The sequence below is a fragment of the Sapajus apella genome, unplaced genomic scaffold (assembly GCF_009761245.1).
Source record: "Sapajus apella isolate SASKATOON/1434 unplaced genomic scaffold, GSC_monkey_1.0 scaffold49, whole genome shotgun sequence".
Taxonomy (NCBI): Eukaryota; Metazoa; Chordata; class Mammalia; order Primates; family Cebidae; genus Sapajus; species Sapajus apella.
This window is the reverse complement of record NW_022436989.1, coordinates 14,295,193-14,309,525: the sequence shown is the minus strand read 5'-3', so window position 1 is coordinate 14,309,525 and position 14,333 is coordinate 14,295,193. Positions and strand designations below refer to the sequence as shown.

The following is a 14,333-nucleotide window of genomic DNA, read 5'->3' as shown; positions in this document are numbered from 1 at the left end:
GACCCACATGCCCACATCATCTGCATCCATGAAGGAGGTCAGAATCAGGGGCGTGGTTGGGTGCAGGAGGCAAGCCTATGGGTGCAGCTCCTCTCTCATTTACGACATGGGCATCTTCTAGCATCTGCTGTTCATCAAGTGCCAAGGGTGCCATGGTGTGGGAGCCCTCAGGGAGTTCACACCTACCTGTACCTTCCTTTTCCAAGGCCAAGGGCTCCAACCTGAGGCCCGGGAGTGTACGTGTGCGGCGAGTTGCTAACCATCAAGGGACATGGAGATGGGACTGTGGCTCCTGACCTTCCACCGCCCATGGGGAGGCAGCAAGTGTTGTGAACCACAGTGGAAGCTGGCAAGTGCCCCACTGCAGCTTCCAACACAGTGGGAGTAGAACAAAGGTGACATTTACCTTTTCCAGGGGACAAGGACAGAGTGTGGGGTAGGCAAGTTATCCCTTTCCCATGCCTATTTTGGGCCTCTCTCGATTTCTTCCAGGAGATCCTGCTATGCTCAGGGTGTCTCCAGAATTCCCTGCTGCCTGAGGCTTTCCTGGGGCCCCAGATGCTAGTGTGAAGCAAACATACACATGCCTTCCCTCCTTTCGAATTCGAGTTTGGACTCCAGCCCTGTTCCCGGTGGGCTCCCCAGAGTGGCCATTTTGCTTATGTTGTAGGCCTTGGGGTTCCTCATGAGCTTTACAGGAGTAGCCTGGGAGCCCTCATTGAAGGCAGCTGCCATGGCAGAGGCTGAGTGTGGAGATGCCTGGGCAGCTCCGGCAGGGCCGCAGGGTGACAGGGCGGGCAGCAGGGCTGACCCCTGACATCCGCCCCACTGGGCCTCATGCCCGGCACCTTCCTGTAGCTCACTGGGCCCCTCAGGGACTCCAGTCCAAATGGTCTGGACAGGCGACTGCCCTGCAGTGCTTGTGTTCCTCACAGGGACTGTTTGAGGATCTCGGCTGCATCTGAAGACAGCCTGGCTGCTCTAAGGGTGGGGAAGCACCCTGAAGGGGACCATGAGTGCGGTCCTCCCCTCAGCCTGTCAGCTGTCTTTAGGGCCCCCTTTTCAGAGCCCTATCACCAAGCATCACCAGGAGCCTTCAGTCTTGAGTCTCCTGGAGAAGGCTTCCGGATAGTTGAGTCACCTCCTGGAGGGATCTGGCAGGGGGATTGGGGCACCAATGTCATAATGCACATTTCAGGATAGCCAACAGGATCAGCAGCTCTTGGCTCCACTGCTCTTGGCTGTGATAGAACCTGGCTACAGCTGGAAGTCTGAGACCCAAGGGCCTTGCAACCTCACCCTCTAGGGAAGTTGTAGTGTAAGTGGCTGAGGCCAGGAGGGGTAACCATCCACTCATTCATTCAACCCTTGTCCGCTGAGCCCAGTACCATGCTTACCTAAGCAGCCACCCAGCCCAGTACCTTAGAGTCTCCCTTGGTGCCCCCTGCAGCCATCTCTGTCCCCACAGGGCCAGGAAGCTGTGGTAACAGGAGCATGTCAGCCAGGTCCCACACACTGCTGCCTGGCCATATGCTGGGACCCCAGGACTCCAGAATTCCCTGACCCAATCTGGGGCCTGCACAGGCCTCTTCCCCAGGGTCCGCTTCCAGGGTGGACCTTGGGCTTACTTGCAGGCGTGTGCACCCCCAGGGCAGCATGTGAATGAGGTGGCTCCTGTGCACGCCAGCAGCCCCTCACCTAGCAGGATGTAGGAAGAGCGGGAAGAGGGTGGTGTAGTCTTCATATGTGCTCCTGCTGCAGGCTCTGCAGAAGTCAGGGCTCCCCAGCTGAGCGTCCACTGTGGGCTGCACCGTCCCAGGTGCCGGGCAGGGAGCAGCTCATGGGGAATTCTGAGCACATACAAGGGATGTGCTCAGGCAGTGACTGGAGGGAGGAGAAAGTGGGGCAGGAGGAGGGGAGTGCCGTGCGGAAGGCTGGCCGGGGTATCTTGGATAAGCTGAGATTTGATGGGAGGCTGCATGGGTGAGTGAAGGAGCTACAAGCCTGGGAGAGGCACATTTGAGACAGAGGAAGCATCAGCTGCGGGGCCCTGAGAGGGAGAATGCTGGTCACTGGTGAGGGACAGCAAGGGGCTGTGTGCTGGGGATGCAGGCCTGCAGGAGAGGGCTGAGAAAAGGCATCAGAGAGACAGCAGGTCAGATAGGGCCCAGCCTTCAGGGGAAGGGCATGTGTGGGGCGTATGTAGGTTTTCTGGGCTGAATTGTGTTCCCTCCCAAGATTCCACTGTTGAAGCCCTATCCTCTAGGACCTCAAGGTGGGGCCTTACTTGGACTCAGGTTGTTGTAAATGTCATTAGTGAAGATGAGGTCATACTGGAGTAGGATGGGCCCTGAGTCTAAGATGACCAGCGTCCTTATGAAAAGGGGACGTGTGGATGCAGACAAGCACCTAGAGAGAACACGATGTGAAGATGAAGCCGGAGCTCAGGGGTGCTTCTCCAGGCCAGGGGTGCCTAAGACGGCCGATAAACCACTGCAAGCTAGGGAAGGGTCCTGGAGCCCATTCCCCTCCAGCCCTCAGGAGGACCCAAGCCTGCCCACACCTGCATCTCAGACTTCCAGCTTCCAGAACTGGCAGACAGTAGGTTCCTGCTGTTGAAGCCACCCGAGCCACAGCACTTTGTTACGGCAGCCCCAGCAGACTAACAGGTATATTCTGAGCTGAAGCCATCATTCAACAGAACAATGTGAACTGGTTTAAGTTTAAATACAATCGCTGTGATTTGCTTTGTGGAGGTTTACAATTTTGTGAGTTGTCAGAGCTGCACAAAAGACCAGAAAAAAAGATAGCAAGAGAGATGGATACCGAGAGGGTTTTTTCTTCTTTGAAGTTGGGAGGGGGGTGGCAGGCCTTGTTCCATCTCCCCTGTCCCACTCCAACTCCAGTGTGGCTAAAAGGGGCCAAGGTACAGCTTGGGCCATTGCTTCAGAGGGTGCAAGCTCCAAGCCTTTGCTGCTTCCATGTGGTGTTGGCCCTGAGGGTGCGCAGAAGACAAGAGTGGAACTTTAGGAACCTCTGCTTAGATTTCAGAGGATGTATGGAAATGCCTGATGTCCAGGCAAAAGTCTGCTGCAGGGGCAGAGCTCTCATGGAGAACCTCTGCTAGGGGTAGTGTGGAACGGAAAGGTGGGGTTGGAGCCCCCAGAGTCTCAATGGGGTACTGCCCAGTGGAGCTGTGAGAAGAGGGCCACCATCCTCCAGACCCCAGAAAGGTAGATACATCAACAGCTTGCACTGTGCCCCTGGAAAAGCTGCAAACACTCAATCCCATACTGTGAAAGCAGCCACAGGGACTGTACCCTGCAGAGTCACAGATGCAGAGCTGCCCAAGGCATTGGAAGCCCACCCCTTGCATCAGTGTGACCTGGATGGGAGACATGGCATCAAAGGAGATTTTGGAGCTTTGAGATTTAATGACTGCCCAGCTGGATTTTGGTCTTGCATGGGGCTGTGGCCTCTTTGTTTTGACCAATTCCTTCCAGTTGGAATGGAAACATTTACCCAATGCTTGTACCCCCATTGTATCTTTGAAGTAACTAACTTGTTTTTGATTTTATAGGCTCATAGGTGGAAGGGACTTGCCTGTCTCAAATGAGACTTTGGACTTAGACTTTTGAGTTAATGTTGGAATGAGTTAACTTTGGGGGATGATTGGGAAGGCATGATTCGTTTTGAAATGTGAAAGGACATGAGATCTGGGAAGGACCAGAGGCAGAATAATGTGATTTAGCTCTGTGACCCCACCCAAATCTCTTCTCTAATTGTAATCCCCATGTGTCCAGGGAGGAACCTAGTGTGAGATGATTGGATCGTGGGGGTGGTTCCCCCAGGCTATTCTCGTGATAGTGAGTGAGTTCTCATGACAGCTGGTGGTTTTAAAGTGTGGCACTTCCTCACTCTTGTTCTCTCCTGCCACCATGTAAGATGTGCCTTGCTTCCCCTTCACCTTCCACCATAATTGTAAGTTTCCTGAGGTCTCCCCAGCCATGCAGAACTGTGAGTCAATTAAATCTCCTTTCTTTATAAATTACCCAGTCTCGGGTAGTATATTTAGAGCAGTGTGAAAATGGACTAATACACTCAGTTTCTTCATCTGCAAGATGAGGAGGGTGAAAGCGCCTAAACCTCTAAGATGCCATGGTAAATATCCAGTAAATTTGCACATGAAAGTACTCAGGATGGTGTTGGTAGAGTAGCACCTGAGAACAGTTACTGTTATCAAATATAATCACCTGCGGCAAGGATGCTGTGAATACACCTGGGGGCACAGAAAGAGCAGGTGGCAGCAAGATGGGTGAGTTCAAAGCAGCTGAGGCTTGGCCCAGGGCTTCATGTATCTCCCAACGCTCCATCCCCCTGGCAGGACAACAACTGGTCTCAGAGCCTGGGACAAATTCAGGCTGCAGGTGCAGCTAAGGGATGTGGGGTGTGGGGTATTTTACCAGGCATGCTCCTTTACTTGTAAAATGTAGAAACCCAGGGGTGGCCTTGGCAGGAGCAGTTTTAAGAAGCATTCATGAAATATTAACAGCTGGTTTGGGCCTTAGAAAATCCTGCTCCAGAGTAAGCATGTCATTTAAATATGTGGAGGTTAGATGCCCAAGAAATACAAAGCAGCTGCAAGAAGTTGGAAGCAGTAACCTCTGGGATTAGGAGTGTTGCTGGGGGGTGAAGGGGGAACCCATGATTTTTGTTTTAATCCAGGAAGTCCTGTTTGAGCTTTAAACTATGCTGATACGCTGATTGTATAGTTTGATTATTAAGTTTTAAGTTAAAAATCCAACTAAAAAAAAAAAAAAAGATCCTGCTCCAACATCTTCCACAAAAGGGATAGCTGTGATTGCTCCTGTAATATTGCCTGGAAGAGCTGCCGTTCCTTCCCCTCCCTGGAGTCCAGACACCTTAGGCAGGTCAGTCCAGGGACGCTGTCTCAGGTGTCTGGACTCCAGGGAGGGGAAAGAACACCAGCTCTTCCAGGCAAGGCCAGTTTCAGGTGCTGTTTTACTAGGAAGAAAGGGAAGAAGGTGTTTTCAATTTCTTTTTTTGAGATGGAATCGTGCTCTGTCTCCCAGGCTAGAGTGCTGTGTCATGATCTCGGCTCACTGCGACCTCCAGCTCCTGTGTTCAAGCAATTCTCCTGCTTCAGACTCCCAAGCAGCTGGGATTACAAGTGCCCACCACCATGCCTGGCTATTTGTTTGTTGTTTGTTGTTTTGTTTTGTTTTTTTGTATTTTTAGTAGAGACGGGGTTTCACCATGTTGGCCAGGCTGGTCTTGAGCTCCTGACCTCAAGTGATCCTCCCACCTTGATCTCCTAAAGTGCTGGGTTTACAGGCGTGCACCACCGCACCTGGTCTCCAATTTCTTTTCTGCCAAGCTTCAAGAAACCAGGTTTGAAGCGATTCTGGAACCCCTGCCTCTGACCCCTGTCTCTGACCCTTCCCACCCTCCAGCCAAACCCCCCTGACTCTGGCCTTTTTCTGGTCCACAGAAGTCACCTGGAAGTACTGGCAAACAACAGATGCTTAGATATTTCACCATTTGGAAACTACCTTGCATTTTCCCCCACCTAGAAAGCCACTCCCGTGATCTTGAAACACGTTTTTCATGCGATAAGAAAAGTTAACTAAACAAAGAGACATGAGAGGCCTGGGAGCTGCACAGGAGACCTCCAGCAGGCGTCGTGCAGGGCTTCAGAGTAAACAGCATGGGTGGGTGGGGCAGGGGGATCTTTTTTTCTTTATTCTGAGCAGCTGATACCAATTATTTTGTCTATTTACCTATCTATCTACCTACCTGCCTACCCACCTTCCTTTCTGTCGTCTATCAATCAGTCCCTATCTACATATCTAGCGTCTGTGAAAGGAAAATAAAATCTCCCCAAACTCATATGTCAAAGGAAAAAGCCAAGTCTGGAAACTGAGACATGGAAAACTGCCTCCCTCATAATTTGCCTGCAAAGAAATTCCTGTGGGCCCCAAGATCTTTACTCTAAAACAGTTCTGTTTAGTTTCACCCCGACAATGTAAATGAACAGCTTATCTTCACAAACGCAGGACAAAGACAGGACTAGGAGTCCTCCATCTGCTCACCTGGGACAAAGGCATACATGACTCCTTCAATTCTATGTTTACTTTATATAAAAATGCACATTTGCACAGCTGGAGGAGAATGTACAATTGACTATTTCTCTACCCACTCTTTTTACCTATAAAATGTGGATTCAGCGAAGGTTGATCAAAGCCTCAAAGGCTGGTTGCAGTGGTTGCAAAATGCCCCATTCACCTACCCCCAACCCCTGCGTTTTTCCCTTATTGCCCATTCTTTCCCCTTTAAATGCTTAAGTCCCAGACCCTCTTTGGAAAAAGTGGCCGCAGTTGGCTCTTGTGTTGAGTTGCTTGTGTCTCTTTTTCCTGGGCACATCTTTAACCTTGGCAAAATAAACCTCTAAATTAATTGAAAGCTGTCTCAGATACATTTTGGTTTACACATCTATCCTCTCACTCTCTCATATATCTTGCCCATGTTTGCAGAAATCCTACTGTCTGTTCAATTCTCTGCTCTGAGCACTCCCAGGAGTCACGGACTGTAACTCCTGGCTCATTTGGTGCAGAGCTAACAGGAGAAGCATGCACAGAGGTGCTTATTAAACACTTCTGGATGGTCAGGAAGAACTGAGGCCAAAAGGTGAAACTACTGACATGCTTTGGAGGCCAAGCCAAGGACCAGCAGGAACCGGGGCAGAGCATCTGTCTCTCTCACGTTCCCAGGACACGCATCCTCTGCCACCCCTCAGGATCTCCTTTTCTAGTCCAGCCACCCGCTCCCCAGTGCAGACCACCAGTGGAGTTTTGGAACTTCGTCCATCTGGCTGAGCATAACTATTTGTGTATTAGTTTAAGCATGATTTTAAACTTTAGACTCAGCCAGGCTTGGCTGCAGCTACCTCCTAGGTTCCTATCTGTGGGCACCCTCTTCCCCTCTTTTCTTCTGCTCTGAAATGTTGAGTGTAAGTGAAGGAAGGTGAGAATCAGTGAGAAGCAGGAGGGGGAAGGCAGAAGGCTTGTCTATGTGCCCCACAACACCTGCAGAAGAGGAAGACACTACGTGGGTCAATAGCTACAACACGGCCAGACACAGAAGGCACACCACCAAACGGTCAGAGAGTGAGAGATGGAGTGGAATGGAGCGACCCCTGGAGAGGTGGACAGACAGATGAATGGCTGGCCAAGGTCATGGACAGATGGATAAATGGTAAAAGCTGAATCTAACAGATGGAGAGTTGTTTTTCTGAGCAGAACTTACAAGAGTCTGCAAATTTCTGGCATCTATTGTCTCCATGCAAGAAGGTGCTCTCAGAGGTTAGAACAACATCAGAACTCAGGGCATTGGTCACTGGGACCAAATAGGACTTTATCAGTAGTTCAGAGGCCCCTGGTGCACCCACCTGTTCTCTGTGTCCCTTCACAGGATGACACCCCGTGCTGGAAGCCACCTTTTCTGGGCTGTTCTGCACTGCTCTCCTGGCTGCCACCACTCGGGGCGTTGTTGCCACCTGTCGCTGGGACCCCTCCTCCGTCCACATCTTCAATGTTGCCGCCACTGTGCTGGCCAGCATTGCAATCCTTCCGCATTCTGTGGGAGGGAGAAGACCTTTGAAGATTCTCACCAGTGCATTTCTAATACCCCTAAACACCCCACCAGGGCCTTGCCTAAATCGGGATCGAAGACCATGCTCCCCAGATGAGCAGCACATCTGGGATGCTGGTGGGGAGAGGGGCTGTTGTTCCCAAACCTCAGCATCTAATAAATGAACAGACTGCACCAGGATGAATGGGCTCAGTCAACCTTTCATAAGAACCCTTAGCACCAAGGCCCGATAAGGAGCTCTGTCATATTGGGGCAAAACTTCTTAGAATTCATTCCAACTGATCACTACGCCCAGGTAAGACTTATTGGATGAGAAGTGTGTGTTGGGGATGTTCTTCTGGTTCAGATGTGGAACAGTTACTGCTGAAGACTCATAACCTTGGCAGCCCTGTAAGAGCTCAAGCAGATTCTCAGCTTGTGCACATGTGGGGGAAAGAGATTCTCATCCATATGAGATTTCCCATAGATTCATAATCTGAGACTGCTTGCTGAAACAAATGATCTGTTCGATGCCACTTGGGAGTAACAGTTTTAATCATATGAGAAAATGGTGGTTGACAGTGAAATCTGAATGAGAAGTACAGAGCTCCCTGCATCCCCCACGCCCTCCCCCAGCATCTGGATAGAGGCCTTTGTTGTAAAGACTTACCTTACCCATTTGGTCCAGAACCAGGTCCTAATTCTGTCCAAAGTGATGGGTCCACCCCAGACGTTCTTCAGCTGCCTATGGGTCCCTAGGTAGGATGTGGTTAGTGGGGAGACATACATAGGGTATCCCAAGGGCTGATCGCAGGAAGAGTTAATCAAATTCCGCAGGACCTGCTTATTGTTCTGGATGCTGCCACGCTCCGGATTGCGGTTGCGAAGGAATATGAGCTCCTGCTGCTGCCCAGCCCAAAGTCCTCGGACACATTCTTTGTTAACCTGCAGGTCAGAGAGGGAACAGAAAGAAAGGCAGATGGCCTGTGTTTTCTAGTCTTTGTGTGTGTGTGTGTGTGTGTGTGTGTGTGTGTGTGTGTGTGTCAGAGTTTCGCTTTCAAACAATTCTCCTGCCTCAGCCTCCTGAGTGGCTGGGATTACAAGCATGCGCCACCATGCCCGGCCAATTTTGCATTTTTAGTAGAGATGGGTTTCTCTGTGTTGGTCAGGCTGGTCTTGAACTCCTGACTTCAGATGATCCGCCTCCTCAGCCTCCCAAAGTGCTGAGATTATAGGCGTGAGCCACCATGCCCAGCCCCAGTCTACTGGTTTTTAACTATGGTGATAGAGGACTCTGGGACTGAGTATCTGTGACTACAAAACTTTGGTGAAAAGCTCTTTTCATAGTCAAGCCAGAAGAGCCGTCCTGCAAGACAGAATATGATGCCATCTTCATGGGGAAACTGAGAGAAAATGCAAAGAAAGTCATTTTTGTTTTCACTCAGTGATTTGAAACTATATGAAAAGAGGAGCCATTGGGAACAAAGCCTTTGGAGCCAGAAGTGAGTTATGAGAGAAAGGTGTGGATTCTAGAGGATTAAAGTCTTTGCAAATAAGCTATATCCTGACTCTCACCTCCATGTGTGTCTAGTGGGTCTTCTTGGCAGTCTGTGCCTGTGTGCTGGCTCTGTGAGGTAGAGGGTGATCCTGCCAGGGGAATGTAGTGCCCAGCCTGGTACCAATACCCTGCTCCATTTGCTGGCCAGCGCTCCTCCCAGACCATTCCTCTGGCACAGGGACTCCTGCGTCAGTGCCCATCACCATTTTATTTCTTCTCAGGTAGAGAGACGTGAGCTAGTGGAGACCCAGAGAATGTGGCCGCCATACCTTGATCACCTTGAAGCTCAGGAAGCTTCTGTGGAGCATGAGGACCTTGTACTCATCGGCGCCCTCATCCACCACATGCCGCAGGGTGAGGAGCTCCTCCTTATTGGACAGCACTGCACCCCGCCAGGCCGGGTCACCCTCGTGGCAAATGACCACCTTCTTCTCAAAGGACTGGATGGCCTCATAGAGGACCGCTGGGTCTTCATACTCGTCTGGGCAAGTGAACTGGTCCTGGTGGGAAGAAGTGTGGGTGTGGACTGGGCAAGGATCAGAGGATCTCACTCCCAGGAAGCGTGCAGATGGCAACTGGCCAGTGACCTCCAAAGCTAAGCCTTTTTCTCATCTACCTCTCTCCTGTCCTTTTTCCAAATCCTGAGCTTGGCACAGAGGACATGTCTATCTCGTTGCCCTAACCCATGGAATGTGCCTAGAAAAGGGCTTCATGGCTTAGGTTCCTCTGACTTTTAGATATAGTTTTAGATATAGCTTGGGCATTTTTGCCACATCATTGACTCTGCACAATACCTGTCTTTCTTTCTAGTGGCATATCACTGCCTCCTGGCAGCTCTTGAGGGCAAATCACCAGTGGCCAACATCAAGAATAACTAGACGGCCTCAATGCTTAGTTACCTAAGTAATAAACCCACTTACAGTGCTGTGCAGAGAAAAGAGACCAGTTTTCAAAAGCCATTTTTTCACCTAAAGTTTCAGGCTGATACTTTTTTCCCCCAAGATGCAGGGTCTTGCTCTGTCACCCAGGTTGGAGCACAGTGGTCCAATCAGAGCTCAATGCAGTCTCAAACTCCTGGGCTCAAGCAATCCTCCCACCTTAGCCTCCTGAGTAAGTGAGTGATACTTTTTTTTTTTTTAATAGATTTTTACCTGGTGAAGTTTCAGGGACATCCTGATAGCTGGAGCAACAACTTTATGCAGAAGGTCCATGTCAGCAAATACCCACTCATCACGTGCTGTTACTCTGAAGTCACCTTTGAAGAGGGCATGGAGGCCATATAGGAAAGAATCCAGGCTGCAAAACAAAGTCCTAACTGCTATTAATTCACACTGAACAAATGTTCAGAATCCTGTCATTGTGAGAAAGGTTTCAGTCTCCAATTTGTCCAAGAATTATCTTAATATTTAGGCTGATCGAGCAAGAAAAGGAAGATAACGGGACTTACCCCAGTACACCAAATGCCTGCCCCCACAGCCCATGTTTGGACCCTCATAAGTGCTACTGTTTAGTGTCATGGCATGGGAGTTGTCTTTAACCATTTTAAGAGCCACCGAAGTACTGGATCACTGAATGTGACACTAGAATTTCAGGTCAGAATTGGTCTTTGTGTCCACTGAAAGTTAGAGCGCTAAAACACAGGCTCATCTACCCCAATAATCCCCCAGAGACTACCAGCTCTCCAGAGATGATGATGCTAACCGTGGAATAATGCAGGAGTCTTTGCTATTCTTCTTTGTATTTCTGTATATCATTTTGGGACTGTGTTATTTCTAAGGAAAGTTGGATTCAACCACAATATGAAGAGAGGAAATAAAAGTAAATGAAACATCAAATGGATCACTTTGGTTCTCAGAGAACATGCATTTTCCTTTTTTTAATGAAGAGAGAAAGAGGCAGAAAAGGCTTAAAATGAAAGATTAAGCAACTTCAGCAAAGTCTCAGGATACAAAGTTGATGTGTGAAAATCACAAGCATTCATATACACCAATAATAGAGAGCCAAATCACAAGTGACTCCCACTCACAATTGCTACAAAGAGAATAAAATACAGAAGAATACAACTTACAAGGGATGTAAAGGACCTCTTCAAGGAGAACTATAAACCACTGCTCAAGGAAATAAGAGAGGACACAAACAAATGGAAAAACATTCCATGCTCATGGATAGGAAAAGTCAATATCATGAAAATGGCCATACTGCCCAAAGTAATTTACAGATTCAATGCTATCCTCATCAAGCTACTGTTGACTTTCTTCATAGAATTAGAAAAAAACTACTTTAAAGTTCATATGGAACCAAAAAAGAGCCTGTATAGCCAAGACAATCCTAAGCAAAAAGAACAAAGCTGGAGGCATCACGCTACCTGACTTCAAACTATGCTACAAGGCTACGGTAACCAAAACAGCATAGTACTGGTACCAAAACAGAGATGTAAACCAGTGGAACAAAACAGAGGCCTCAGAAATAACTCCACACATCTACAACCATCTGATCTTTGACAAACCTGACAAAAACAAGCAATGGGGGAAGGATTCCCTATTTAATAAATGGTATTGGGGAAACTGGCTAGCCATATGCAGATAATTGAAACTGGGCTTCTTCCTTACACCTTATACAAAAATTAACTCAAGATTAATTAAAGACTTAAATGTAAGACCTAAAACCTTAAAAACTCTAGAAGAAAACCTAGGCAATACCATTCAGGACACAGGCATGGGCAAAGCCTTCATAACTAAATCATCAAAAGCAATGGCAACAAAAACCGAAATTGACAAATAGAATCTAATTAAACAAAAGAGCTTCTGCATAGCAAAAGAAGCTATTATCAGAGTGAACAGGTAACCTACAGAATGGGAGAAAATTTTTGCAATCTATCCATCTAACAAAGGGCTAATATCTAGAATCTATAAGGAACTTAAATTTACAAGAAACCCTCCCCCTATCAAAAAGTAGGTGAAGGATATGAACAGACACTTCTCAAAAGAAGACATTTATGTGGTCAACAAACATGAAAAAATGCTCATCATCACTGGTCATTAGAGAAATGCAAATCAAAACCACATCGAGATACCATCTCACGCCAGTTAGAATAGGGATCATTAAAAAGTCAGGAAATAACAGATACTGGAGAGGATGTGGAGAAATAGGAATGCTTTTACACTGTTGGTGGGAGTGTAAATTAGTTCAACCTTTGTGGAAGACAGTGTGGCAATCCCTCAAGGATCTAGAACCAGAAATACCATTTGACCCAGCACCATTACTGGGGAAAAAACCCAAAGTATTATAAATCATTCTACTATAAAGACATATGCACATGTATGTCTACTGCAGCACTATTTACAACAGCAAAAACCTGAAACCAACCCAAATGCCCATCAATGATAGACTGGATAAAGAAAATGTCACGGCCGGGCGCGGCGGCTCAAGCCTGTAATCCCAGCACTTTGGGAGGCCGAGGCGGGTGGATCACGAGGTCAAGAGATCGAGACCATCCTGGCCAACAAGGTGAAACCCCGTCTCTACTAAAAATACAAAAAAAAATTAGCTGGGCGTGGTGGTGCGTGCCTGTAATCCCAGCTACTCAGGAGGCTGAGGCAGGAGAATTGCCTGAACCCAGGAGGCGGAGGTTGCGGTAAGCCGAGATCGTGCCATTGCACTCCAGCCTGGGTAACAAGAGCGAAACTCCGTCTCAAAAAAAAAAAAAAAAAAAGGAAAATGTCGCACATGTACATACCATGGAATACTATGCAGCCATAAAAAAGGATGAGTTCATGTCCTTTGCAGGGACATGGATGAAGCTGGAAACCATCATTCTCAGCAAACTAACACAGGAACAGAAAACCAGACACTGCATATTCTCATTCATAAGCGGGAGTTGATCAATGAGAACACATGGACACAGGGACAGAAATATCACACACCAGGGCCTATGAGGGAGTGGGGCATAGGAGAGGGACAGCATTACGAGAAATACCTAATGTAGATGACGAGCTGATGGGTGCAGCAAACCACCATGGCACGTGTATACCTAAGTAGCAAATCTGCACATTCTGCATATGTATCCTAGAACTTAAAGTACAATTTACAAAAAAACAATTCAATTTCATTGTCTTTCATAGCTGGCCAACACTCAATTATATAAAAGTTATAGTTCTACACACACACACATACATACATATATATATATATATATATATTTTAAAGGATCTTTCAAGATTATCCGGATGTTCACGTTTCTAGGTTTTCCTGCCTCTCTTCCATTTCCCACACGTCACTGAGCATTGCCAGGATGGAGAATAGTGGTATCACCCAAGGGAAATCTCCCAGAGCCTGGGGCCTTTAAATTTTGGATGAATCTGGGGTGTAGCTTTGGGAAAGCAACTCATCCTGCATTCTGAGGAGAGGGAGAACAGTCTCTCCTTTCTTTCCTTTGTTTTCTTTCTATAAATATTCTCTATTGCAGCTGCCTCTCACATCCCTGAGAGGTAGTTACGAGGCAGGTACAAGAACCAGCATCCCTGACAGGGCCAGCCTGGGACAGGATGAGCAGGGCATGTGTGTGAAGGGAGTCTCTGAGGACTGCTGCTCCTAAGGATTTAATGAGTTGGCTCACTGAGCAAGGCTTCTGATTCAACACAGCGCTTTAGACCTGTACATCAGGGAAATAGTTCCACTGATTGCTATTGTAGCATTTCAATGTGAAATGTACCACTATCGTTAATATCTAGGACTCCCCTGAGAAAGAGGCCGCTGGGGCTTCACGGTGTCAGAGCAGACTGTGGGAAACGGGAGCAGCCAAGGGCTGGTCAAGTGGAGTTCGGAGTGCTGTGGCCTAAAGGACCCTGGAACCTTCCAGAAAGGGATCCAAGAAGCTATCTAAAGCTTCCTGGGGCTGTGAGCTTTAGCAACTGCCTAGGTGGCACCAGGAGGGCTGTTTTATGACAGCAGAGGTAGGCTGCAAAAAGGCTGATTTCGAGAGGGGAGGCTTCGAAACATGGGTAATAAGTGCTACCTGGTCCCGGTGGAAAACATTTGGAAATGTTCTCAGCATCAGATAGGAGCTAAGTGCTAAAATGAGAGCGCTAACTCCTGAAAAATGGGTGGCATTTATTCAGGAAAGGAT

General features: G+C 48.1%; 1 protein-coding gene across 5 annotated transcripts in view; it reads right to left on the bottom strand.

Annotated features, from left to right (window-relative positions):
* The window catches only part of PCNX2 (pecanex 2), a 291,183-nt gene that overhangs the window by 6,641 nt on the left and 270,209 nt on the right, over positions 1-14,333 (bottom strand). For 4 of the 5 annotated variants that reach the window (XM_032242324.1, XM_032242328.1, XM_032242327.1 and 1 more), the window contains 4 exons: positions 10,360-10,519; positions 9,478-9,708; positions 8,321-8,595; positions 7,469-7,656 (listed from right to left, as the gene is read on the bottom strand). In XM_032242324.1, the coding sequence (XP_032098215.1) occupies positions 7,469-7,656; positions 8,321-8,595; positions 9,478-9,708; positions 10,360-10,519 (854 nt within the window). The remainder of the gene's footprint in view (positions 1-7,468; positions 7,657-8,320; positions 8,596-9,477; positions 9,709-10,359; positions 10,520-14,333) is intronic. The other variant, XM_032242325.1, reaches the window with a different exon arrangement.